Source organism: Hylobates moloch, unplaced genomic scaffold, assembly GCF_009828535.3.
Source record: "Hylobates moloch isolate HMO894 unplaced genomic scaffold, HMol_V3 SCAFFOLD_19, whole genome shotgun sequence".
In the NCBI taxonomy this organism is placed as follows: domain Eukaryota; kingdom Metazoa; phylum Chordata; class Mammalia; order Primates; family Hylobatidae; genus Hylobates; species Hylobates moloch.
This window is the reverse complement of record NW_026652294.1, coordinates 42,656,311-42,682,719: the sequence shown is the minus strand read 5'-3', so window position 1 is coordinate 42,682,719 and position 26,409 is coordinate 42,656,311. Positions and strand designations below refer to the sequence as shown.

The 26,409-nt window shown below is 41.8% G+C and overlaps 1 protein-coding gene across 1 annotated transcript in view; it reads right to left on the bottom strand.

The window, feature by feature from the left end:
* DNAH9 (dynein axonemal heavy chain 9) overlaps positions 1-26,409 on the bottom strand; it is a 370,372-nt gene that overhangs the window by 243,944 nt on the left and 100,019 nt on the right. The window contains exons 23-28 of the mRNA XM_032140114.2: positions 24,711-24,863; positions 23,358-23,483; positions 20,173-20,412; positions 19,439-19,599; positions 7,598-7,754; positions 3,052-3,156 (exon numbers count right to left, since the gene is read on the bottom strand). Of these exons, the coding sequence (XP_031996005.1) occupies positions 3,052-3,156; positions 7,598-7,754; positions 19,439-19,599; positions 20,173-20,412; positions 23,358-23,483; positions 24,711-24,863 (942 nt within the window). The remainder of the gene's footprint in view (positions 1-3,051; positions 3,157-7,597; positions 7,755-19,438; positions 19,600-20,172; positions 20,413-23,357; positions 23,484-24,710; positions 24,864-26,409) is intronic.

Sequence of the window (26,409 nt, the reverse complement as noted above, 5' to 3'; positions counted from 1 at the left end):
CACCACCATCACCATCATCATCACTGTCGTCACCATCATCATCACCATCATCACCATCACCACCATCATTACCACCATCAGCATTATCATCTCCATCATCATCATTAGAATAATCATCACCACCACCGCCGCCACCATCATCATCATCAGCATCACCATCATTAGCATAATTATCACCATCGCCACTACCGTCATCACCATCAACATCATCATCATCGCTAATGTCACCACCACCATTATCATCATCATCATCAAAGCATTTATTGAGTGACTGTTCTCTGTAGGGCTTTTTTAAAAAGTGCTTTAGAGATATTAACTCATTTAAAAATTATTACAACTGCCTCAAGGAGGTGATATTATTAACTCCCTTTATAGATGTGGATCTTGAGACATGGATATGCTCAAGGTCACACAGCTAGTGAGTGGCTGAGCCGGCATCGCACACTGGCATTATTCCTTATTCCAGGATGTGAAGTGACCAGCCAAAGGTGAAAGCGGCCAGGAAACACGTTTGATTTCTTACAAAAATCTGGATGTCCGGTCTCTCTTTAAAATGTAAAAGATCTGGCAACACTCAGCTTACATCCTTACAAGGCAGAGGTGTGCTGGTAAATTTTTAACAACCAGCTCTTCAGGAGAGCAAAAATGCCCTTGATTTGTAGAATTTGGCAGTTTTCATGATGGAAGGACTCTCGCCACAGCCCATTTCAAGCTACACTCATGTGATGCCACTGAGATGCACACAACCAGCTCTTTCAAGCCAAGCTGGTCAAGGGTTTCGGTCCAAGAGTGTCCAGGCTAGCCATTTGTCTTCCTTCCTCTACTAACTGCTGCTGAAAAGAACAAACCCAAACAAAGGGAAAAACCATATTTCACCACTGGAAACCAGGGAAGAGCCTCACATTCTGGCAATTTTCAGAGCTTCATCAAGGAACAGTTTGGACAAGAGTCAGTGGCTGTCAAACACAAGAGATGGAAAGACAAGCCACCTTGGAGCAGTGATGAGTGAAGGGACCCAGCAGAGTCCCTTGACTGCCTGTGGCTTTCAGGGCAGCTGGAGATGAAGGTGGCATGGATTTGTGGATGGTGTGAGCCCTACTGCTGTTCAGCTTTGCGGTTGCTTCAGTGCCCTACCCACAGCCCCACGTCCATGCCTACCTGTGAAAATGACAGTGTGTGGGATGAGAGGTGACCACATGTGGGACCTATGTGGATGGAAGCTGGCTCCTGCCAGGGCAGAGGGGAACAAGGATGACGCTGGCTCAGTCATCTTTCCCCTCCAGGGACGACCTTTTGCATGATGTTTCCTCCCACCCCGCTTCTGCCACCCTCCCCTCAATCCCGCACACTTGCCTTAGAAAAATGTCAGTCAAGCTAAATGCTTTCCTTATTCCTTTGTCTGCACCTGAAAGGATTACAGAAACCTGTAGGGACCAAAGAGTCTCTCATAGCTACGTTTCTCTTTTTCTGTACTGTGCGCATACTGCTTTGGAAATAAAAGCAAACACAAGCAAAATTAAACCATTTTCGATTATATGGTGTGCGGCACACACTAGGAGCACCAGGCACATCATTGTCCCAACCACCTCGCCACAGCTTTGATCATCACATGGTGCCCTTGTGATTGCTTTGCTCTGTTAAGGTAGGATGGGGGTTCTGAAACCAGCTGCCCCTAGCAGGAGATGGGGGTGCTCAGCCTACAGGGAGGCGTGTGGAATAGATGCTGGCAAACGATGTGCTTTATCTTGGAGATGGGGTTCCTGGGGGGAATGGAGCCTGTGCAGCTGCAGTAAGAATCCCTGGGAGGGACTCTTGACTTGCCCTCAGCCACCAGTTTTCCTACTGCTCAGCCCCTCCTTCATATTGCTGCCAAATAGAGGGGCAATCTCCCTCCCGGATGTCTCTGGGGGTTCTCTGATGCCTGCTGAGGAAGGCATTTCAGCCTGCTACTATTGGGTTCGAACTTGTCTCTCTGGCCTTATTTTCTCCTCTGGCATTTTACCCACTAGACACCAGATCAGTGCCCACATCTGCACCTGGACAGTGTTGGTGGGGGCACAGGGTGCATATACCAACCTTACCACTTTCCAAAAGTCTACCCATGGACAAGATACAGTTCCCCTCTGATGTTCAGCTTTTCCACATACATAATGGGGAGAATAGTGGCTTGCAGGGCCATGGTGGAAAGACGTGAAAGATCTTTCATGATGTGAAAGATGATGTATGAAAAGTGCCTGGTACAGAATTTCAACAAAAGCTTATTCAAACGTTCCCCTTCACCCTTCTACTGCTCCAACTGTTCACGGGATCCTGACCCACATCCAAAATCCTCTCCATCTTTTCAATATAATGCATTTGGAAGTCTCATGCTCAGTCAGAATTTAAGTCACCTCTGGAACATTGAAAGTACTCACATCTATCTCAAGAGCTCAAGTTTTTTTTTTTTTTTTTTAAGTCAGAGATCACGTTCTATTCAACTGGGAAACTTCACCTGTCTTTTGCATAACACTTACTATGTTGTAGGTGTTTAATAAATGCTTTCTGGATGACTTGAAAGACAAGTGGCATGCTTACATAAAATCTCACCCCAGAAGTGACTTCATTCAAAAACCATTCATGCTGTATTCCTCACTTTATTAAGCTGAGTGTGGTGGAACAACTTGCCCAAAGATTCCAATAGGAAATAAAATAACTGAAATTTAAGCCTTGGTTTATAACCAAAGAACATGGCCTTTCTGAGGAGCTGAGCTCTGCCCTCATGTTTCTGCACCCAGATGAAGCACGTAGGAAAGATATTCTTTCTCTCCATTTTACAGAGAACGAAACAGAGTCCCAAAGCCGGTAAATGGTTCTACTTTGGTGGGTAACTGAAGGATACCCATTTTGGAGGACAGCTTCCCTGGAGCCTGATTTTAGAGGATGGAGAAAAGGGCATGAAATGACAAGGGAAAAAGGGACATAGATGCTCAGGAGAGGTAGAAAACAAGAGGACATAGACTTCCGCAGTAATCAATATGAAGACCAAAGCTCCCACCAACTTCTGGCCCCTACCTGCACTGCCACCACTGACAAGACCTCCACGGAGATTCGATTAAACTCATCAAAGCAGCCCCAGGCGCCAGTCTGAGCGAGGCCTTTGTAGATGTTGCCACAAGACTGCAAGAAAATGCACAAAGATTAAATTACCAACGGGCCAGGCTTATCAATACATGTTGAAGTCATTCTCCATCCCCTTTATTATAGATACTTCTAGTCCCCCTAAAGACCACTGGGCAGAAACTTGTATTAAAATTTCAAGAACAATTAAACGTTTGATGGTTATGGGGTGTCGACAGAAGTCACAGGATTAAACAGAACCTTTTCAAGACACTTGGATGAAAATCCCTTTAAAATGTCATCAGGGTTGCATTATTGTTGATTCTGTAGCTTTCAAAATCCCAGGAAATGAATAAAAGATGATTTTTCTTATGCTATACAGATAAAAAGCCTTCCACCCAGCCTTTGTCATGCACTGATGGAAAAATTTATGTCTGTATCTTTAAATCTATGCCCAACCACCCAGGTTTTCCAGAGTGGTGAGGGAGCTGGAGACAAAGACAGGGTGTGATAACACCTGTTAAAAAAACCAAAACAAAAACCAAAAAACAAAAACACACACACAAAAACTAAAGGTAAATCTTTTCAAATGAGAGCAGGGAAAGAATTTACAAGGGAATAATGCATTTCTGTCCTAAAAGTAAAAACCATCCTGGGTATTCAATATGAACTGGTAAGTGATGGGGCAACCAAAAAGATAGGTTCCTGGGGGACACTCACAAGGTCATTGGCAAGGAGACGTCATTAAAATGCCAGGGAAATGCAAATAATGGAAAAGTCCCATTCATTTATTCAGCGTTTTTTTTTAAATATTTATTTATTTATTTATTTATTTATTTATTTATTTATTTATTTATTTATTTATTTTTGAGACGGTGTCTCGCTCTGTCACCCAGGCTGGAGTGCAGTGGTGCAATCTCGGCTCACTGCAAGCTCCACCTCCCTGGTTCATGCCATTCTCTTGCCTCAGCCTCCCAAGTAGCTGGGACTACAAGTGCCCGCCACCACACCTGGCTAATTTTTTTGTATTTTTAGTAGAGACAGGGTTTCACCATATTGGCCAGGACGATCTCGAAAGTGGCTGGTTTTATAGGTTTTCCATCCAGGATAAGAGTAGTATCCACAATACGGTTGTTACAGAGAGGGTTGGAAATAATTCCAAACACTTTCAGGTTTGGAACCATTTGATGTCCCTGCAATAGCATCTCCAAATTGAGGTCAAGAGGGGAAAGTATTGCAGCTATAATATAAATGATGTTTCAGCACTGAAACTGCAGTCATTTTCAGAGAAAGTGGCTGGATAAGAGAGTAAAGCAATAACTTTCCCTTTGCTTCAAATCTTTGCGCTGTTCTCCTGTCCTCCCCAGCTCACTGCACATCCAGTCCTCATGAGCTAAGTGAGGTGATGCGGCTTATAGGATTTCTAAGGCAGAGGGGATAGCGAGGGTCTTTGACCACAGCCTAGACTCTCCTCTTCAACCTCTCTCTTTGCTTCACCACTGACTGCCTGCCCATGTTCCCAAGGTATCACTTACCTTGTTATATTTTAAGCTTCTTATGCTTTTCCATGTCTACTACCACATCAGCTGGTTCCTCATGCCCTCTGGTTTGAATGACTGAGATGCTCTCACCAAAACCTATTCCTGCTTCCAGTTCTTCCTTTCTCACTTCGTCTGACTGCCAATCTTAATGCTTTTGCTCCGGTTCTGAAGCCTGCAGGTTCTTTCTGCAGTCCCCACTTCAAGGTGAGATGCTTTCAGTGGCTTTCAGTCCTTCCTCTCCTTATCTCCTGTTTTTGATCCTCTCTAGGGTAGCTTAGCCCTTGTTCCATACTTATTTCTAGCTTTCACTACGGACAGACCTGAACAGAGTATATTGCTGTGAGTGTCATGAACGACACATCAAAATCTCCCCTGGAGAAGTGCACAGCAGCTCTTCCTGACCTCACACCCTTTTTCTCCTTCTCCCAGCCAGGTCCTGCGAGGAGGGCTCACAGGGTGAAGTCAGAATGAGGGCTGGGGACAAATATTGGCCACACATAGAACTTGGTCATGGCTTTAAAGCTGACATTCTAATGGGTTAGAATGTGTGAAAATGCCACATGCTCTGTCACCAACCCCAAAACTGAGCCTTAGTTGGGTATCACGTCCTCCACATGTCTTTCCTGACCAGTCCACTCTGTGGCTCTCCCCCTACTCTGGAATATTCCAGGGCCTAAAGTTTGTAGGGCACATGAGCACCCAGGGTTATGCTATCTGTTAACTAGCTCCCCTGATGATATCATATATCCTTTGTCCCTCCAAATAAAATTGGGCTATACTATCTCTCTCTCTCTCTCTCATCAATCATTCATCTATTATTTATCTACCTAAAATCCATGTACCATCTATCCCCTCTCTCTCTCTCTCTCTCCCCCCATATGATCTGTTTTTGGCATCCTGCACAATGCCCACCACATGCTGAGCAATGGCAATACTCAATAAATTAACTGGATTGTGAGTGTTTTACCATAAAAAATAATTCTGAACAGCCAGAAAACAAAGGTAGAGGAAGTTTGCAAACAGCTTAGTAAGGCTGTTTGGTTACCTGGGATATTTGGTGTCCAGGAAGGGAGCACCTCCCTTCTGGCATGTTTCACTGTGGCTATGCTTATTTATGATGTTCTAACCTGTGTCTAGCCTGTATTCCATGGAAGCTTAGCCTATAGTTGAAAAAAAAAAAATAAGGATAGACTCCCCCGTTCACCCTGTACTTTTAAAAAAATTGGTGGGGTTAGGGTTCAGTGATTGGTTTTGATAGAATTGAGTAAAATGGCCATAGTGACCCCTGGCCACGGAGCCAACTCATCATTTCCTGCTTGCTATTCTAGGTATGACTTTGAAGAAATCTGGCTGATTTTCTTCAATCAATACACTATGTCTTCTACATCCAAATGAGTGTATCTTTCAGAATGTTCCCTTTGGGAGACTCTACTTACTTTAGCAGTGCTGCTGCCATTGCTCAACTATAGAAAAATCTAGAAACATAAAATTATCCCTAAGGCTGAGGTCATTTCTATAAAGGGGGGAGAAAACTCCACCTTTCTGTTCCAGCCTGACTTAAAGAGAAACATTATCTTAATGTGTTCATCAATAAAAGCAACTGTGCTAAAATTTAGGGGATGAAGGCCATGTGGAAGACAAGATTTTTGGGTCCAGATCCTTGCTTTGTTTACTTAACACGAGAAAACATGGTGCCACAGGATGCTGCAACTCTACGCAACAAAATTATGCTACAGAAATGATTAAATTACAGAGGATGAATCTCATTTACAGAGTGCTATACATGGTAATGGCAAGCATTATTTCTAAAATTATAACTACATTAAATTTATTTTACAGTCAATATAGCACATGACTTTTATATATAAAGGTTTAATCTATTTAATGCAACTTTTTTTCACTGCAAATTTATTTGCATGTCATCCTGTTGACAAAAGGGACTTGAGGCCGTTTATAAAAACACATACAATATAACAAAAATAACGAGAGAGGGAGATAATCTATTATTACATTTTTGTTTCACCAGGGCCCATCGTGGGGTGGGGGAAGCGGGGAAGGATAGCATTAGGAGATACAACTAATATAAATGACGAGTTAATGGGTACAGCACACCAACATGGCACATGTATACGTATGTAACAAACCTGCATGTTGTGCACATGTACCCTAGAACTTAAAGTATAATTAAAAAAAAAAAGAAAAAAAAAGAAAAATTGGAGAATAGTTCTCACAAAGAAAAAAAAAGAAAAAAAGAAGCTATATAAGGTTCAGTTGTGAGCAGAATATTTCTAGCTAAAGAAGTGACCTCATGAGCCTTTTGTTTCTCTGGCTTTTCTCGGTGACTCAGAACCTGGAACACATTGGTTCTTAAAAAATGGTACGTGCCTGAATGAATATTAGCTTTGCACTTGTCTTCTGTGGGCGTCTATGCTCTGAGTTGGGGTTGATTAGCCTGCTTTCAGAAATCACGCCTGCCCTTGCAGAATATTCTGCCCCCTTGATATTCTGAGGAATGTCTGCTTCTACAGAAGAGCACAAATACGTCGAGCTTTTATGCGAAGACAAGTGCCTTCATCTTGGCTACTTGTGAGCCTTTCTGTGTTTCTAGGTCAAATAGGGAAATTAGGACTTTGGATATATGTTCAGTTTCTTCATTTTGCAGATAATAAAAGAAAGATTCAAAAAGATGAAGTCAGCCATCTGTGGTCAGAGCTCATTGGTGGAATGAGAATACAAAGGGCTGTGCTTCCTCATCACATGAAAGCCTTATAGGGAGGCCAAAAAACTCCAGGGTTCAAACGTCTAACTTTACCATGAAGGAGCAAGCAGAGACTTCTTGATCTGGGCTCTGAGACCTGGGGAAGCTGGGTCAGGGTGGCACAGATGCATCTTAGCTTTGATTTGGTGCCCTGAGTTCCTATCCCCCACCCCCACCCCCAGGAAGCTGGGTGGAACTGTACCTTGTAATCCATCTGTTCTGAGCAGTTGAACACATAGACCAGGATGCCCAGTGCACGGCCCAGGTCCTTGGTGGTCTCGGTCTTGCCTGTGCCTGCAGGTCCTGCGGGAGCCCCACTCATGGTCAGGTGCAGGGACTGGGTGAGGGTGATGTAGCACCTGCCAAACACGGGAGGGCATAGGTCATCATCTTTGGGGGCCCAGTGAGATAGGACTAAGGCCTGCTTGCGAGTGTGGGCCAGTAGACCATGCTAGGGCTGTTTCAGGTGCTGACTCTGGAGTGACAAAATGAGTTCAAACCTTGCCTCACTATGAAGTGTCCGTGAGACTCAGCCAAGTTATTTAAACTTCTTTGTACCTTAAAAACAAAGGCATCCTTAAGATGTATGACATCTCATTTTCTTTGTACAAAGAAACTTAGACAAATTTGCTGCTTCAAAAGCAGTGGCAATTGTGACAATGCCAAAAGATCCTTAAGGAAGAGAGATCCTGGCCGATGAGTCCCAACATGGATATGGATTGATTTAGTTTGGTTCCAGTGGGAACACAGGAATGTTAGCATTGGAAGGGATTTTAAAGGTGAGGCAGTTTGACTCTTTCACCATGTCAGGTGCTCCCCCTTTAAATCCTTCAAATATGATCATATAGCCTTTTCTTTCAGTGAGGTACAGTTTGCTATTCTAGAAGGCAGCCCATTCCACAGTGGGCTGGTTCTAATTGTTTGAAAGGTCTTCTTAACATCAAACTAAAATTAGTCTTGTTTTTCCTGGGCAAATAACTCCTACAGGTTTTGTTCTTATCTGCCCCACCAGGGTCTTATGAGGATACTATCAGACAAGATATTTGAAAGTGCCTTGAAAAGTAGGAAACCGACAGACTTTGAAGGTATTATTTTTGAGGCAATAAATTCCAGATATTCAACTGGAAGATAAAGAAAATATCAAAGCTGCCATATCTTGATTTCAGCTATGAATAGCCTGTGCTTATCACAGAAAAGTGATCCAGATAATCTTAGAGTAGGTGGAGTCATAGTTGGCTTGTATTAATTTTCTATTGCTGTGTAACAAATTACCACGCACTCAGTGCCTTAAAAGAACATCCCTTGTTATATCACAGTTCTGTGGGCCAGAAGTCCAGGTGGGTTCTCTGCCGAGGGTCTCACAAGGCCAGAGTCAAGGTGTTGGCTGGGCTGGACTATTATCTGGAGGCTTTGGGGAAGAGTCTGCTTCCAAGCTCATTCAGGTTCTTGGCAGAATTCACTTCTGAGGTCCCTGTTGGCCAGGGGATCTCTCAGCTCCTAGAGGCTGTTCTACCACCTTGCACACGGCTCCTACCACCTACAAAACCAGCTATGGCATGTCAAATTCTCACGCCTCAAATCTGACTTCCCCTTCTGCTGGCTGAGGAGCCAGGAGAAAGCTCTGTTTTTAAGGGCTCATATAATCATATTAAGTCTATCTAAATAATTTTCCTTTGCCATATAACAAAACACAACCATGGGAATAATATCATCACAGTCACAGTTTTAACTCACACTCAAAAAGGAAGGGATTATAGAAGGGTGAGGGTCCTTAGAGATCATTTGTAGAACTCTGTCTACCACATGGTTCAATAACCATAACTGAGGAATGACCATGAATGCAACAGTATCTACCTTCAGGGAGGCCCCGAGGCATACTCAGCTCACTGATGTTTAATGTCTTTACTCATAACTTAAGAAATAATTACTAGATAGACGATAGAACAAATTTCTGAATAATGTTAACAGTGAAAAATGATGGGACAGACCCAACAAAATCCAATTTAAGAGCGATGAATGTAAAGTAATCTTCCAACCACTTGGATACATGCAGACTGGAGGAGATGTGGGTAGATGAAAATTCATGTGAAAAAGACCCAGAGGTTTCAACAGGTTTCAAGCTCAACGTGAGAAATCACATTAATAGAAATTTCCTTTGCACTAACCTAAAACAAATCCGTTCCTTTGACAACGCTTTAATATTTACACTTTGAAAATTTTTTGTTTTTAGCATAAATGCCCCCAATTCTAAGATCTGTTCCTTATACCAACTGGTTATGAGATTCTTCATCATCCAGTGCTCATCTTTTTCTTTACCTATGCTAATTGGTAAATGTCTTTCTCAAAATGTGACAGAACTGAGAGCAATGCTACCCATATCATCTCTCTAGCAAAAATTATAGCATGCCTAGTAACTAAACTTGAGTAGTTATAATTACACTTCTCATTATTTGTCTGTCTCAAATATGATTAGAAATTCTAGGAGTGATTTAGAAAACCCAAGAAAATCAAGAGTAAAACTTTTAGAATTTGTAATACAGGGTAGTAAATGAGTAGAATGGAAGATAAATATATTGTACAAAAATCACTTTTTTTCCTGTACACAAGTGAAAAGAAAGTTAAAGATAAAATGAAGTTAGGCAAAGATTTCTTAAATAAAACACCAAATGCATGGTCCTTAAAATAAAAATTCATAAGTTGAACCTCATCAAAATTCAAAACGTTTGCACTTCAAAAGACACCACTAACCTGGTGAGGTTGAAGAGAAAAGGGAACACTTATACACTCTTGGTGGGAGTGTAAATTAGCTCAACCATTGTGGAAAGCAGTATGATGATTCCCCAAAGAGCTAAAAGCAGGACTACCATTTGACCCAGCCATTCCATTACTGGGTATATACCCAGAGGAATATAAATCATTCTACCATAAAGACACATGCATGCGTATGTTCATTGCAGCACTACTCACAATAGCAAAGACATGTAATCAACCTAAATGCCCATTAATGACAGATTTGATAAAGAAAACACGGTACATATACACCACAGAATACTATGCAGCCATAAAAAAGAATGAGATCATGTCTTCTGCAGGAACATGGATGGAGCTGGATTCTATTATCCTTAGCAAACTAATGCAGGAACAGAAAACCAAATACCACATGTTTGCACTTATAAGTGGGAGCTAAATGATAAGAACTTATTAACACAAAGAAGGAAACAACAGATACTAGGGTCTACTTGGCGGCGAGGGTGAGGGAGGGAGAGGAGCAGAAAAGATAACTAATGGGCACTGGACTTAACACCTGGGTGTTGAAATAATTTGTACCACGAACCCCCATGACATGAGTTTACCTACGTAACAAACCTTTACAGGTGCCCCAAAACCTAAAATAAAAGTTTTTTTTAAAATAACTCATTTTTTTTTCTTAAAGCTTTTTAAGAAAAAAAAAAGATGAGCAACAGACTGGGACAAAATATCTGCAAACACATTTGCAACATATCCAGAATATACAAAGAATTCTCAAACTCAATAAGAAGAAGACAGACAGACCAAACAATAGGCAAAAGATATGGGCAATGATTACACCCAAGAAGATGCATGAATGGCTAATAAGCATGTGAAAAGTTGCTCAACATCATTAATCATTAGAAAAATGCAAATTAAAATCCAAATGTCATATTACTTAACAGCCACCAGAATGGCTATAAAGAAATAAAACAGACAATAATAAATATTGTCAAGGATGTGGAGAAATGGGAACCGTCATAGGTTGTTGGTGTAAATGTAAATGGGGCAGCCACTTTAGAAAACAGCTTCTCAGTTTCTCAAGAAGTTAAACATAAAAGTATCATAACAATTTTCCTCCTAGTATTCACCCAAGAGCAATGAAAACATGTCCACACAAAGACTTGTACACAAACGTTCAGAGTGGTATTGTTTATAACAGCCTCAACTGAAAATCATCTAAGTGTCTATCAGTTGAATGGATAAAGAGCATGTAATATATCTATAAAATGGAATATTATTCAGAAATTAAAAAATAACCAACTACAGACACATGCTCTGCCATGAGATGGGAGTTGAACAATGAGAACACATGGACACAGGGAAGGGAATATCACACACTGGGGCCTTTCAGTGGGTTGGGGGCTAGGGGAGGGATAGCGTTAGGAGAAATACCTAATGTAGATGATGGGTTGATGGATGCAGCAAACCACCATGACACGTGCATACCTATGTAACAAACTTGCATGTTCTGCACATGCATCCCAGAACTTAAAGTATAATAATAAAAAAAATTATGTGAAGTGAAAAAAGCCTGGCACAAGCAACTATCTATTGTAAGATTCTGTTTATATGAAATGCCCAGAATAAGCAATGTTAAAAAGACAGAAAGTAGACTAGTGGCTTCTGGGGCTAGGGGTGGTTTCCTGGTGGATGAGAATTAACTATAAATGATCAAGAGGGATTTTATTGTGAGAGGATTGAAATGTTGTAAAGCTGATTTACAGTAATGGTTGCACTGAGTAAAGTCACTAAAAAAACATTGAAATGTACACTTAAGATGAATAATTTTTTGATATGTAAAATATACCTTAATAAAGTTGTTTTTATTTTATTTTTTAATTTTTCCATAAGTTATTGGGGTACAGGTGGTATTTGGTTACATGAGTAAGTTCTTTTGTGGTTATTTGTGAGATCCTGGTGCACCCATTACCCGAGCAGTATACACTGCACCATAGATGTTGTCTTTTATCCCTCATCCCCCTCCCACCCTTCCCCCAAAGTCCATTGTATCATTCTTATACCTTTGTGTCCTCATAGCTTAGTTCCCACATATCGGTGAGAACATGCGATGTTTGGTTTTCCATTCCTGAGTTACTTCACTTAGAACAATAGTCTCCAGTCTCATCCAGGTCATTGCAAATGCTGTTAATTCATTCCTTTTTACGGCCAAGTAGCATTCCATTGTATGTATGTACTACAGTTTCTTTAACCACTCATTGATTGATGGGCATTTGGGTTGGTTCCACGATTTTGCAATTGTGAATTGTGCTGCTATAAATATACATGTGCAAGTATCTTTTTCGAATAATGACTTCTACTCCTCTGGGTAGATACCCAGTAGTGGGCTTGCTGGATCGCATGGCAGTTCTACTTTTAGTTCTTTAAGGAATCTCCACACTGTTTCCCATAGCGGCCGTACTAGTTTACATTCCCACCAGCAGTGCTCCCTGTTCACTGCATCCATGCCAACATCTACTGTTTTTTGATTTTTTGATTATGGCCATTCTTGCAGGAGTAAGGTGGTATTGCATTGTGGATAGGAGATTTTGTTTTTATTATATATATTTTTAAAAGAACAGGGAAATAAAGTTGTTTAAATATTATATATATGTATATATATATATAAATAATAAAAACAAAATCTTCTATAGTAATGACAACTTTAAAAAGACCCAGAGATCACATTAAGAAATAACCAAAATATAAACTTTTCCAAAAAACATGATTGCACATATGAATAAACAGAAATATATCACATGTTATAAAGATGGCTGTTTCTTCCAAATGAAGTTGAAAGTATTAAGGCACACCAATAAAAAACCCCAGTGGTTTATACTTTTGAATTTGTCATTTGAAAGAAGAAACAGAAGTGCCAAAAAAAAGAAAGGGGAAATGAAGGTAGATGATGCAGAGCTTTACCCTACAAATACTACAACTCAGGATAAAGCAAACATCTTTAAATACTGTGGCACAGAGAGGGACTGATAGACTGATGGAACAGAATACATAGTTTTGAGGTAGATTGATGAACTTAGAACTTCAAATATGGTAGAGCAAACATCATAAATCATTAAGAAGAACTGGTTACTCACCAAAAAACGTTAAGCCCACTAGTCACTTTGAAAACAAAAGAAATAACATTATATACTCCCCACTGTCATTCCTGTGGGATTTCTTTGCCCAGAATATCACCCTTTGGAGAGCCATCTCTCCTCCACAGCTTGTATTCTGATGGGCTGTCAATCACACCTTTCCTATCCTTGGGGCTGGGGGACAAGGCTCAGGATGGGCAAAATACTCAATCTCATTGGCTGCAGCGACTGGCTCACAGACGGGCACATGATCCAAACAGGACCAATCGGAGACCTCCCTCAAGGAATTTGCTATACATGCCAGGCAAGAGAGGGTCTCTCTTCCTCCTGAGTCAGGAGTTATAAAGGCATAGGCATAGAGACCATCTTTCTAGCCTGTGCAAGAAAGAAGTCAACATTCAGAAGAAGTCAAGTCATGATATATGAGAGTGTTTAAACCCTGATATCTCCTAGTTTAGGTCCCAGAGCTGGTTATACTGCAGCAAGCTGGACTCATTTTCCAGATGTGTGAGATAAGTTTTTTTTCGGTCACTTCTATCACTGGTAACTGAAAATGTTTTCACAAAAATGTTTTGACTCACTTTACTCAGTAATCAAAAGATTTCCTAAATAATTAAAACAGGTTAAGGGAAAAATTAAAATAAACTAGACTAGAATGAAATATAGGGGAATATTAAATTGATCTTGAAATAAACATGGATTTTCTAACCGTAGAAGTGATAAAAGAATATCCCAGAGGAAAATGGGCAATGACAGTAACAAATAACAGGAGAAGAAAATCTAATAGCTAATAAACACATAAAAATGTTCAACCTATGAGCACTTAATGACATCCAAATCCAAACTTGATACAATTTTGAATAATAAAAGTAATAAAGTAACAGTAATACTTAATGCTAGTCAGGGTGTTGTGCAATTAATACTTTAATAAACTACTAGTGAGAGTAGGAATAACATTTTTTCACGAACGATTTGAAAGCATGTATCATCTAATTATTCTGCTTCTTGGAATCTATCCTAAGGAAAAATACGAAATTTTTGCTTAAAATTGTACATATAAGTGAGTTCATACAGCTTTATTTTTAATAGTGAAAGCTTAGATGTAACTTAAATAACCCATAATATGGTTATGTTACATAAATTATGGGATACTTATAAATAGACTGTAATTCAGCCATTAGAGTGTTTTAGGAAAATATTTAGAGAATATGCATAATATAATGTTAAATAAAACAAGCAGTCTATGATGTTTTATATATAGGATATGATCTCAGTTTCATTTTTCAACATTCTACATGTAGAATGAAACAAACTACATATTAACAATGGCTATCTATGGGTGACTTTTATTTTCTTTTGTACAGAATACTAAGCTTTCCAAATTTTCTCCAGCAAAAACATCAGGGAAAAACTTAAAGAGAAAGCGTACGACTTTTGCTAGCTGTGTCCTTGCCCAGAAAATCACCTTGAAAGCCTCTTGCATCAATTATATTTCACCTACTTGCAGGAGTTCCTGAGAAATTAAGGGGTACTCAACATTGATAAGCAGTTGATTAAAACAGTACTTAACACAGCACAGGGCAGAAAGGGGCATTTGTGTGTGAAGGTGAAGGAAGGGGAGCAAAGCAGGAGCAGATCATCCAAAGGTCCAGAAACGACTTAAGAGAATTGCTTTTGTTCAGCCTGAAAAAACATTTCCATTTAGTTCTTCAACTTAGGGTGGTGCCGAAGTCCTGTGACAAGGGCTGAACCATTGCACCTATTTATATATTCAAGTCCCATCCAGGCAGTGGGAAATTCCAAAGAAACAGGCATAATCATTTGGATGTACTGTAAAACGGGTGTGCTTTTAATGAATGTGCAAAGGTTGTATGGATCAATTGTCCATTTGATTAATTCTTCTGGCAGGAGAGAATTAAATGTACTTAGGCTACACACCAGTAAAAGCTGAATGCTTTTTAAAATGTGATTTTCTATGTTGAGGCCAATTTTTTTCTGTGCAAAAAACATTTCTTGAGATAATAATGGAAGTCAACGAGAAAATGGAATTTGCCATATAAATATTCAGCTACATACTACTTTTTCAGAAAAGCAACTAATGCGCAAACAAGGTGAAGGTCTGTATAGTATTCACCATTATTTTAGCTAACATTCCTTTCAAATTCTTATTTGCATCATTTCACAGTAGAGGCCATAAATCCCTATTTCAGAAATAACGCGTTGTCGAAACCCTTTCCCTCTATAAGGTATTCAGCGCTAGTGTACTAGAGACCTCTAAATCCGAAAGAGGTAATTATCTTCAATTCCTGGGTGAGTGCGAAGGCCCAGGGAAAAGACAAATCTTGTACTTTTTATCACTTGGCATGATAACGTCTGATATGTCGGTGGAAAGGATGGAAATATTCTGAAGGCCTGGCACATATCTAGAGGCTCAGGAATCATTTCATTGCATTCACTCAAGGAGTATTTCCTGAGTGCCCATTGTGTGCTAGACACAGTGCTAGGTCCTGGGAGTAGAGAAGAAATGAAGGTCAATGTTATCTTGGAAGATATAGTCTAGAGCGGGGGATAGATTTATCAAATTGCCCAAATACCTAATGGCTTCATTATTCTGTCCCAAGTGGTATAAACTCCCAAACTATTAGCTCATATTTCAAGATAGGCAGAAAAATTCATTGCAGTAGGGAAGACTGACTGTACAGGACCTCCTTCCTGCTAATGACTGAGAATGGCCCTAAAGACAGATATTAGAGTGGTCCAGTCTGAATGAAAAGAAGGGAACCACTTTTCCTTTAACCCAGACAGGATGAGCTCCTCCAACTAATCGGCCTAAGTAACACCTGTAAGACTCCACCCCTCCCCCCACCCCCAAGTCCAGTTGCTGCTTCCTTTACCATCTAGCTACAGAAAGATCGACATCTCCCTCTGGAGAGGTGCTATTTGCATTTGTCTTAAGCTGAGGCAGGGAGGAAGATGGATTCCCAGCTAAGAGCAAAACACAGGGTAGCTGTTTCTTCTTCACTGGGAGCGAAGACACAGACAGAGTCCTGGACAGACCTTGCCCGTAAGTCAACTTCCCTTGCTTGATTCTGTCTATTCTTATGATCTGGGTCCTCAATATTTAAGTGTCATTCATTCATTTGATGATTATTAATTCAACACTTACTAGGGGCTGGGGACATAACAGCAAACACGATAGACAAAGGTTCTTGATTGCTAGAGGTTTACATTCCAAAGGGGAATGCCAACAAGGAGGCAAGCCAGGTCATTTCAGAATGGGGGAACGTTAAGATCAACAGAGGCTCTGTTAGGGTTACCTGCTCTCTCTCTCTCTCTCTCTCTCTCTCTCTCTGTGTGTGTGTGTGTGGTGGGAGAGGCCGCCTTTTAGAAACAGTGGTCAGGGAAGGCCTCTGAGGACAGAGAGCAGAAAAAAAGCATGAGAAGGTACCAGCGGAACAGACGGCCTTGAGAATGGCATTCCAGGCAGAGGGAAGCATGTGTGTGCAGGTGCTGAGGTGGAATGAACTCCAGGTGATCAAGGAACACAAAGGAGGCCACGTGGTTGGAGTGTAGGGAGCGAGTCATCAGGGTGGCTGATGGGAACTACCAAGTCCCATGCAGAGTTCACATTTTGGTCCCTGCAGAGTGGGGAGCCACTGGAGACAGTGATGTGCCCTCTAAGGGGTACCACAAAAAAAGAGAGATACAGAGTAAGTGGGAAGCAGTTCGAGTCGGACCCTCCTCTCCCCTTCCAGACTGGGGAGGAAAATGAATTAAAGAAATGAAAAAACATAGGAGCAGAGGAATCGTCTTGACCGTGATGCTTCAGCTATGGGGTGTTGAGCTATGAATCATACTGGGATTTTCAAGTACTTACTTTGCATTTTCCATGTCCTATTCATTCCATGAACACAGTGACTGCAATTTAACTGAATTGGAAATACTTATCAAATACTGGGAAATCTATCTGAGGATTTGACTAAAATACAAGTGATATCACTGAGAACAGGAAAAGAGAAACGTCAAAAAATAGCACAGATTCTATCTGGCCATTTTAACTGTAACTCACGATTTCTGACAATCTCTTCATTACCTACAAGTCATTCATCTCAGTGAACCAGTTATTCAGACATACAACTCCTCTTGGGGAAGAGGAGATTTAATGTTCGATGGAATTACAAGGAAAGGGTATGAACTCCCAGCGGAATTTACAGAAATCTCAGCGGAATTAAAATATCATTTCTCCCATGCACCATGACTTACTGTTCTGCCCTCACTCTCCTTTACCTGTGTTGTGCTGTCAGATGAATCTTCATAAAGTACAGATTTCACACTCTGTTGAAATTTCTCAATAGTTTATCACTACTTACTGGATAAAGAATATATTCTTCATGCTCTATATTCTGACTGCTTTATGGCTGACTACCTCCCCCAAAGTCCGAACTCCCTCTTCCAGGAACATTATCTTGAGTTTTCCCACGTCTGTGACTTTGCCCACAATATGCCATTTTCCTGCAATGTTTATCAGTAGCTCTTTAACTTTTGGGGATGCATAGCATTTTAACAATTAATAAATGCTGTATATCCTCTTAATAGAAAAAGTTACTTGTGAACAGATTTCTATACAATTTCATGGACACCCCGACAGTAATCTCATAACCTATTGAAATCCTACTGGAATCCAATACATCCTTCAAGCTCCAGGTCAAATACCATCTCTTCCCTGAAGCCTTTCCAGTTCTTTTCCTCCTCCTGTGAGTGGGGCCTTCCGTGCTCAAAGGGCTTTCTGCTGAGTCACCTGCTTGGAAATTTGTTGCATATGGCTTTGTACCTTATTTTATACTATGGCCTTGTACTTTTTCCCTTTGGTGATATTTAAATTTTTATCTACATATGTCTTATTTCCCTCATTAGAATTGGAGTTTAAGGGCAGAAAATGTTTTAGTCATCTTAGTATTCCCAGTGACTTGTTCAGTGTCTGGTGTGAATTCATTCATGTGTGAATTAATATGTGATGGAAATGATGTCTTTCTAAAAAAAAATGCAAGCTCCTGAATGGTTGGAACTACCTTGCTTATTTCTTTGCATTCCTAGAGTAAGAGGTACTGAATAAATGTGCCAGTTAGTTGATCGATTGATTGACAGGAAAATAATAATAGGGATCGATTACTGAGCACTTATATACTAACCTCCTTGGGAGTATTACCGTCTTTTTTACATGCTTGCTTTAATGAACCATATTTATTTTTATAAATATGCCTGGAAAGCAAAATACATTATTCACTTACTTAAGAGTTCTTCATTAAATTGCACCATGACATTTTCAAGAGAATAGTTTTAGAAAGTTATTATAATCTTTGTGCAGTATAACATTCTATGGCATATTTCTTAACTTTAATGAATATACAGAGAAATACCTCTTTGTGTTTTATAAATGGAGGTGACGGGGTTACCAGTGTGCTTTTTAAATGGATACATATTTGACATATTTATGGGGTATATGTGATATTTTATTATGTGCATATAATGTAATGATCAAGTCAGGGTATTTGAGTTATCCATCATCTTGGGTATTTATCATTTTTATGTATTGGGAATATCTGAAGTTCTCTCTTCTAGCTACTTTGAAATATACAATACACTGTTGCTAGCTCTAGTCATGCTAGTCTGCTGTTGAATGACAGAACTTACACTTTTATCTAATTGTATGTTTGTATCTGTTAACCTACCTCTCTTCATCTCCCTCCTACTCTCCCTCCCACTCTCCCTCCCAACATTACTGTCTTTAATCCTTAAAATAATCATGTAAGTTGTGAGTTACCACTTCCATTTCACAGATGAGGAAACCAAAACTTAGGTCAATTTTTTTCATAATCAAACAGCTGGTATGTGTTAGGGCTGGTGTTAGAACTCGGGCGTGTATGACCACTTAGTAATTCCTCAAAAAGTCACGGCTCGTTGATTTGCTCTGGGATTTGTTCCAAGAAAGACTCTGCCCTACATCCTTTCAGTTTCACTTTAAACCGGCTGTGTTGAGTCAGGCCCTTTCCCTCTAGCTCTATGGACAAATAGCAAGTGACAGGGACTTTGACCCTAGATGCCCACTAGCTGGCCTGAACCAGACAGCAGTAAGGCTGTCAGTGGTTGACACCAGTGCTCACCTGTCAGTCAAAGGTGTGATCACCAGGCGAGGTGTGTTTCCCAGGTACTCATAGGAATACAAAAACTGGGCATCACAGATGTTGGCAAAGCAGTGTTTGACCTCATCATCCCAACGATGGCGCAGCTGAGACAGCCAGAGGAAAGCCTGGGCATTGTCTACCTAAAGAGAGAGTAATAGAGCAGGTGGGTGAATCATAGGCAGCAGGTGGTCCCTTGGCCACAAGACACACAGGGGTCTGATGCCTTGGCTGTTGACTGCTGCTAAAGTGTGCAGCATGTTGTGGCCACCACAGCATAGAAAGCACAAGCTGCTCTGATTACAGGGTTCTATCCCAGCACTTTGGGAGGCCAAGGCAGGTGGATCACCCGAGGTCAGGAGTTTGAGACCAGCCTGACCAACATGGAGAAACCCCGTCTCTACTAAAAATACAAAGTTAGCTGAGCGTGGTGGCACATGCCTGTAATCCCAGCTACTTGGGAGGCTGAGGCAGGAGAATCACTTGAACCCGAGAGGCGGAGGTTGCGGTGAGCCGAGATCGCACCATTGCACTCCAGCCTGGGCAACAAGAGTGAGACTCCATCTCAAAAAAAGGAGGAGCAGCCACTGTGATCCTCCCCCAGCTGTCTGGTCAGTGCTGTACAGACCCTGGGGCCCCCATATTTTGGCCATATGTGAGCTTTTCTCAGTGTAGCTGTACACAAAAGTGGGCATCCCTGGGTGTTTGGGACCCACCTTCTGAGCAATCATCTTGGCTACCACATCCCGGGCATGCACATCGATGGTGCATATGGTCATAATCTTCTGCCGGTCTCCCTTGGAGAGCTGGCCAATCAGCATGGTGATAAGCGTTTTGAGCTGGGCCACTTGCTTCTTATAATAGTCCTTCATGGCACTCTCATAGCCCTCCTCCAGTCTGGCAAATGCCATGCCTACTTCTGTTGTCCACCAGATCTGAGTACAGGTCAGGGCCACCTGTGGCAGCAAGAGTTGCCTCGTAAAGCTGTTACCATGGCTGTTTCCAACCAACCCACTCATCACACAGCAAGGGCTCAGGATGTAATTGTGTGGGTGACATGAGCCCCATCCCTCCCTCTTCCGCCAGCACTAAGTGAACCATATGCTCTAAACCCTTGAAGGTGTGAAGCTGTTGCGGCACAGGTGGGAAAAGCACTTTCTGCTCCTGAAAAATGTATCAGTCGATTGAGAAGAACCCAAGATTGACTCTGATCAAGGCCAGTGGCTTCTAGAAATTGTGACGTGGATGATTCAGTCTTTTACTCCCTAGAGGTAGCAACTTTCCCAAGCTTGGGAGGACGACAGTATGTTGCGCAAGCATCCCAATGACACCGGGTCTTTGCTTTGCTCCTCTGTGCTCTAACAATCTAATTTAGTGAGCCACTGCTGATCATCTATGGCACATATTTGCTCTTCTACCATACTTTCACTACATTTTAAAGACATTTTAAAACCTTAAAGTGCCTATTTTTAAATGCCAAGATGAAAGATACTGAAATTCAATTGTGGTTAATACGATTTGCATTTTTCGAGATTAAAAATAAACAAATAGAAAAAGCAATTGAAATACATATTTCTTCTACTTGCTGTAAAGCTTTGTATGGAACATGCATAACTTTGATTATTCATGGTGGGGAATTTAAATCCATTGCTCATCTGTAGTATCATTTGGTTTGGGGGACACTACTCTAGGTGACATTTACTGCAATAGGAGGAGGCAACACATTCTGATACAGGTAAACAAGGAAGCCTGATGGGAATTAATCCCTTTGTGAAATGGAGAATCTTGTCGTAGTAAACAACACCATTTCTGTTCGTCCATTTTTCCCTTTGAGTTTATGTCCCATTAGATTTTATTAAAGAAGCTCCCCCTCATTGGCAGCCTTACTGGGATAACTTGAGAGGATGTTCCAACCCTACTGTTAATAAACACCTCTTCTTCTCTGCAGTGTGGACTCCTTTCTCCTCTCTTCTTCATAGCCAAGTTTCTCCCTGCTATCCACACACATTCACTGTGAATACTTTCTTTTCTTTTCTCTTTTTTTTTTTTTTTTTTGAGACGGAGTCTCACTCTGTCGCCCAGGCTGGAGGGCAGTGGCACAATCTGGGCTCACTGCAAGCTCCGCCTCCCGGGTTCACGCCATTCTCCTGCCTCAGCCTCCCGAGTAGCTGGGACTACAGGCGCCCGCCACCACGCCCAGCTAATTTTTTGTAGTTTTTAGTAGAGATGGGTTTCACCGTGTTAGCCAGGATGGTCTCGATCTCCTGACCTCGTGATCCGCCCACCTCGGCCTCCCAAAGTGCTGGGATTACAGGTGTAAGCCACCGCGCCCAGCCACTGTGAATACTTTCTACCTTTTCCCACTCCTCAGCCCCTGCAGCGTGGCCTCTTCCCTACCACTCCCCGGAAATGGCCTCACCAAGTTTATCCATGAACTCTCTTTATCCTCTTTATTTTGCTTGATCTCTTAGAAGTGTTTGACATTTCCGACCTCTTACCAACAGTTTCTTGCTTGGTTGCCATGATTACTGTTTCCTGGTTTTCCTTCTGCTCCCAAAAGACCATTTCTTATTCTGCTTTACTGGTTCCTCCTTCCTCCTCCTCCGGCTCTGAATGATGCTCAAGAATTTGTTCTGTACTCTCTTCTCATTCTACATACTTTCCAAGGGCAATTTTATCTACTCTATGGCTTTGATGACTACTAAATGTCTGCAACCCCCAAACAGAGCAACACTACTACTATACTGTTAACTGAGGGAAGGAGGAGTGGCCTACTGTAGCCAGAGGTACTTTAAACATTTCTTGTTAGGTCTGGCTTCTCTCTTATTACGCTTCTGAGAAACCTATAAGGAATTCAGATCTATCTCAGAATCAAGTCAGACTCTCTCACATGGTCTACAGAAACTGGCTTTCAGAATCCACCTGCAGCCTTTGCTCCTCCTCTGCTTACTCTGGCTCAGACATGCCTGCCCACCCTGGCTTCTGAGCCTGGGCTCTTCCTCTTACTTGGTTGCTCTTTGCTCCCACTTTTAGCTTGCTAACTCCTGCTTCACATCTCAGCTTTCATATCATATGCTCAGGGGCATGTCCCCAGACCTCATGAACTATCTGTATGCTCCCAGAGTACCCTGAGCCTCCCCTATTAAAACACCTGTTATGGCTGGGCGTGGAGGCTCACGTCTGTAATCCCAGCACTTTGGGAGGCCGAGGCGGGCGGATCACTTGAGTTCAGGAGTTTGAGACCAGCCTGGCCAGCATGGCGAAACCCCATCTCTACCAAAAAATACAAAAAAAATTAGCCAGGCCTGGTGGCTCATGCCTGTAGTCACAGCTACCTGGGAGGCTGAGGCAGGAGAGTGGCTTGAACTTGGGAGGTGGAGGTTGCAGTGAGCCGACATCATGCCACTGCACTTCAGCCTGGGTGACAGAGCAAGACTCCATCTTAAAAAACAAACAAAAAACAAACAGACAAAAAACAAAACGAAAAACAACAACAAAACACCAGTCACATGTGTCAGCAGTTCAGGTCCACATGAGTCTGTAAACTCCAGCAAGACAGGTCTCATTGTCTTGTTCCCTGCTGGTGTGTCCTGTGCTCAGCACAGAGCTTGGCACATAGAAAGTAGGCTGGCTCAAAGAGCTGAACTGTTGACATTTTCTCCCTTCTGCAGCCAATGAGGGCAAAAACAGATCACCCTTGATTTCCCAAGGTCAGGGTTGACTTAGGTCATGATTGTTAATCCCCTTGCTCCCACCTGCTGACCCCTCACAGTGGTCTGGGACTCAAGCCTCCCTGGCTGTGAAGCACACAGCCAGCCTGATATCTACCAAACGCTGAAGGCTGGGGGAGGCTGTGGAGGAAGACAGCCCCATGGAGGATGGGGTCCCATTAGGAGAATACCTGAGCTGGGTAGTCAAAAAGCCACTGCTCCCTCGGCTTTTCTTCATAGGCAGTTACACCTTCTGTCATCTCATGCCTCACAGTGGCCTTCATGTGACCAAGGACATGGTTCAGCCATATTTCTACCTGAAAGAACAACTCGGGTTAGACACTGGGTGCCTAAGAAGTTTGGATTAGTCCTACGTATTTTCTTCCATTCAGTCTGAGGGAGTGAAGGAAAGGGAGCCCAGACTTTGTATACAGGCTCAAGTGGCTGCCAGAAGGTGCAGAGAGATGTGCTGTTTATGTAATCCAGGATGTGATAAGTGAGACCCAGACTTAATTAACAGCAGGCTGATGTGTGCATTTGGAATATGCAGGATGGAGTAGCAGGTTAAGGGGGTGGGGGCTGTCACCCAGAGCTCCTGTGAGGAAATAGAAATCTGGGTTGAGCTGGGTGTAAATAAATCAGTGGCTTCTTATGACCTTGTCCACTCTGAGTTTGAAGCAGAAACCAGGATTGTATTCCCTAATTAAATGCTTTCTGGGTCTACAGAAAGAACGTATTGTGAATGAAACCCCAGGGCCACCCTCATATAACCGAGAAGCGATTATTTTCTGGCACTAGAATTGCTTTCTTAGATATAGGTGATAAGGGTGGAACCCTATAAAATATCCTTACTCCAGCTGTTATTTGGCACTAGATGAGAATCCCCAGGGGCAATGCTTTGCTGGATCATTTCGGAGGATAAAGAAAGGCTTATACTGTAGCGGTGGTGCTAATGGATGGGAAGGAGGCTTAAGGGATTAAATGGTCCCATGGTTTGTGTCCCTTGCATTGGACATGGAGATTTGGAGGAGGCAGTTCCTGGAGCATGGTGGTAGTTGGTTCTCCAAGGGGAAGGCTGTGGGAGGAAGTGACGCTGAGGCACATTTGTGCAGAGAGGGGACATCTCAGGAAAGCAGTTGGTTTCACAAAAGGACATTTTTCTCCCACGGAGGGTGTCAGTGTCCCAGATTCCCCCGGAGGATGCTCCAGGGGTTGCCATGTTGACGTCTCCTGGTGCCGGTAATCATTTTAAAATCCTTCGTTGACTTGGGTAGTTGTTTATGTGCATTTTATTTCCCTCTGCACAGGTCTTTGGTTAACGAAAAGATATGAATGTTGACATGTGTCCTTCCCCGAAAGAGGAAACCAGGGCACCAGCTGCTGCTCCATCGTCAGTTCCAGTCAAAGAAGCTGGCTCTTGGAGGGCATGGACAGCAGCTCTGGACCAAGGCCAGAAAGGCCCTCCTAGAGTTGATGCTGATCATATATGAATGAAGGCATTTGAGAGAGAAAAGCAGAAGGAGGGGAAAAGGCTGTTGTGTTACCTGCCCGCTGCAGTCACAGGGCTCACTGAAAGCCACATACTCTTCTTCTTTGCTATACATGCCGAGGCTTGTCTTGGTTGGTTCCCCACTGGCATCTAGCTGGAATCGCATCTTGGCCATGTTGTCAAAGAGTTTGGAAAGGTGACGTTGAACCTATGAAGGGAAACCAGGCCAAATGATCATAGAACGTGTTCGGGAATTGTTTAGAGGCCTACCATGTGGCAATCATTGTGAAAGACAGAGTGGTGGATACCAAGCATTTAGAAAGAAGTTTGTGGGAACAATGCTGATGTGAGGACAGGAATAAAATGAATCCATAGAAGTGGCCAAAGGAAGACTGAATAAAACTAGTGAGAGTGTCATGCACTAGCTATAAACCAACAAAGTCACAATGGTTTGACTAAATTCGGATTGGTCTACTATGGATAGGACTAGATTGGAGAAAAATATGATGGTCAAGTTGTAAATCTTCTTCCTAAGAAAACACTACCATGGTACAGGACATGAGCAAAGGACCATCTAGTAGAAGAATGCTAACATACACTGAATCTGGATAGTCAATGGTGACAGTGGCCTGTGGAAGAAGTCACCCCATTCTTTTTTTTGAAACGGAGTCTTGCTCTGTCGCCCAGTCTGGAGTGCAGTAGTGCAATCTCGGCTCACTGCAACCTCTGCCTCCACCTCCCAGGTTCAAGTGATTCTCCTGCCTCAGCCTCCTGAGTAGCTGAGATTACAGGCGTGTACCACCATGCCCGGCTAATTTTTGTATTTTTAGCAGAGATGAGGTTTCACCATGTTATTCAGGCTGGTCTCGAACTCCTAATCTCGTGATCCGCCCACCTCAGCCTCCCAAAGTGCTGGGATTACAGGTGTGAGCCACCACACCCAGCCATAGCCACCCCATTCTTGAAACCTCTTCAGTTCAATAAACACACATCAGAAGGGTTCCAAGCAGCGCAGGCATGCTCATGGCAAGTATAAACTCTGGCTGTGCCGGGCTGCTCCCAGGCATGGTATCTGAGGTGTAGAGGTCCTCTACAGTGATTGCCTGGGGCTGTAGTGCTAGGAGGGATGCTGGACAGAGCTATGTTGTGGTCCTGAGGTGAAGAAAATGGCAGACTGAAGGAAAAAGAATAAACAGAACCTGCCCCCTGGTAGAGCTTGTTGAATAATTACAAAAGGCCCTCTAGCTGTTGGTATCCTGACTTTTAATGCTAAATTTAGAACAACCAGCTCTCTAGCTTATCAGATGAGAGGACAAATCTAAGAGTGTTTAGGTAAACTGTGAAGGTACCCATGGAGACACCACCCACACTGATTTGGGATAAATACCAAGATAGACCTTTCATTATTGAAAAACAAATAGCAAATTAAAAACAACAACAATATAGAGCCTATGAAAATATCCCAAAATTTAAAAGGAGAAAACAGGACTCAAGAGGGCAAAGAAGAGCATATATATATATACAATATATAATGTATCTATGTTATTTTATATATAATATATAATTAGTATAATATAGAATATTAATATATAATTATTATTAATTATATATTATATAATATATTGCTATTATATTAATATTAATACATATAATATATTATTAATATAATGCTAATATATAATTGTATATTATATATAGCTAAATTTTATATAGATAGATATACTATATATGCTATAAAGTAACATTATATATAC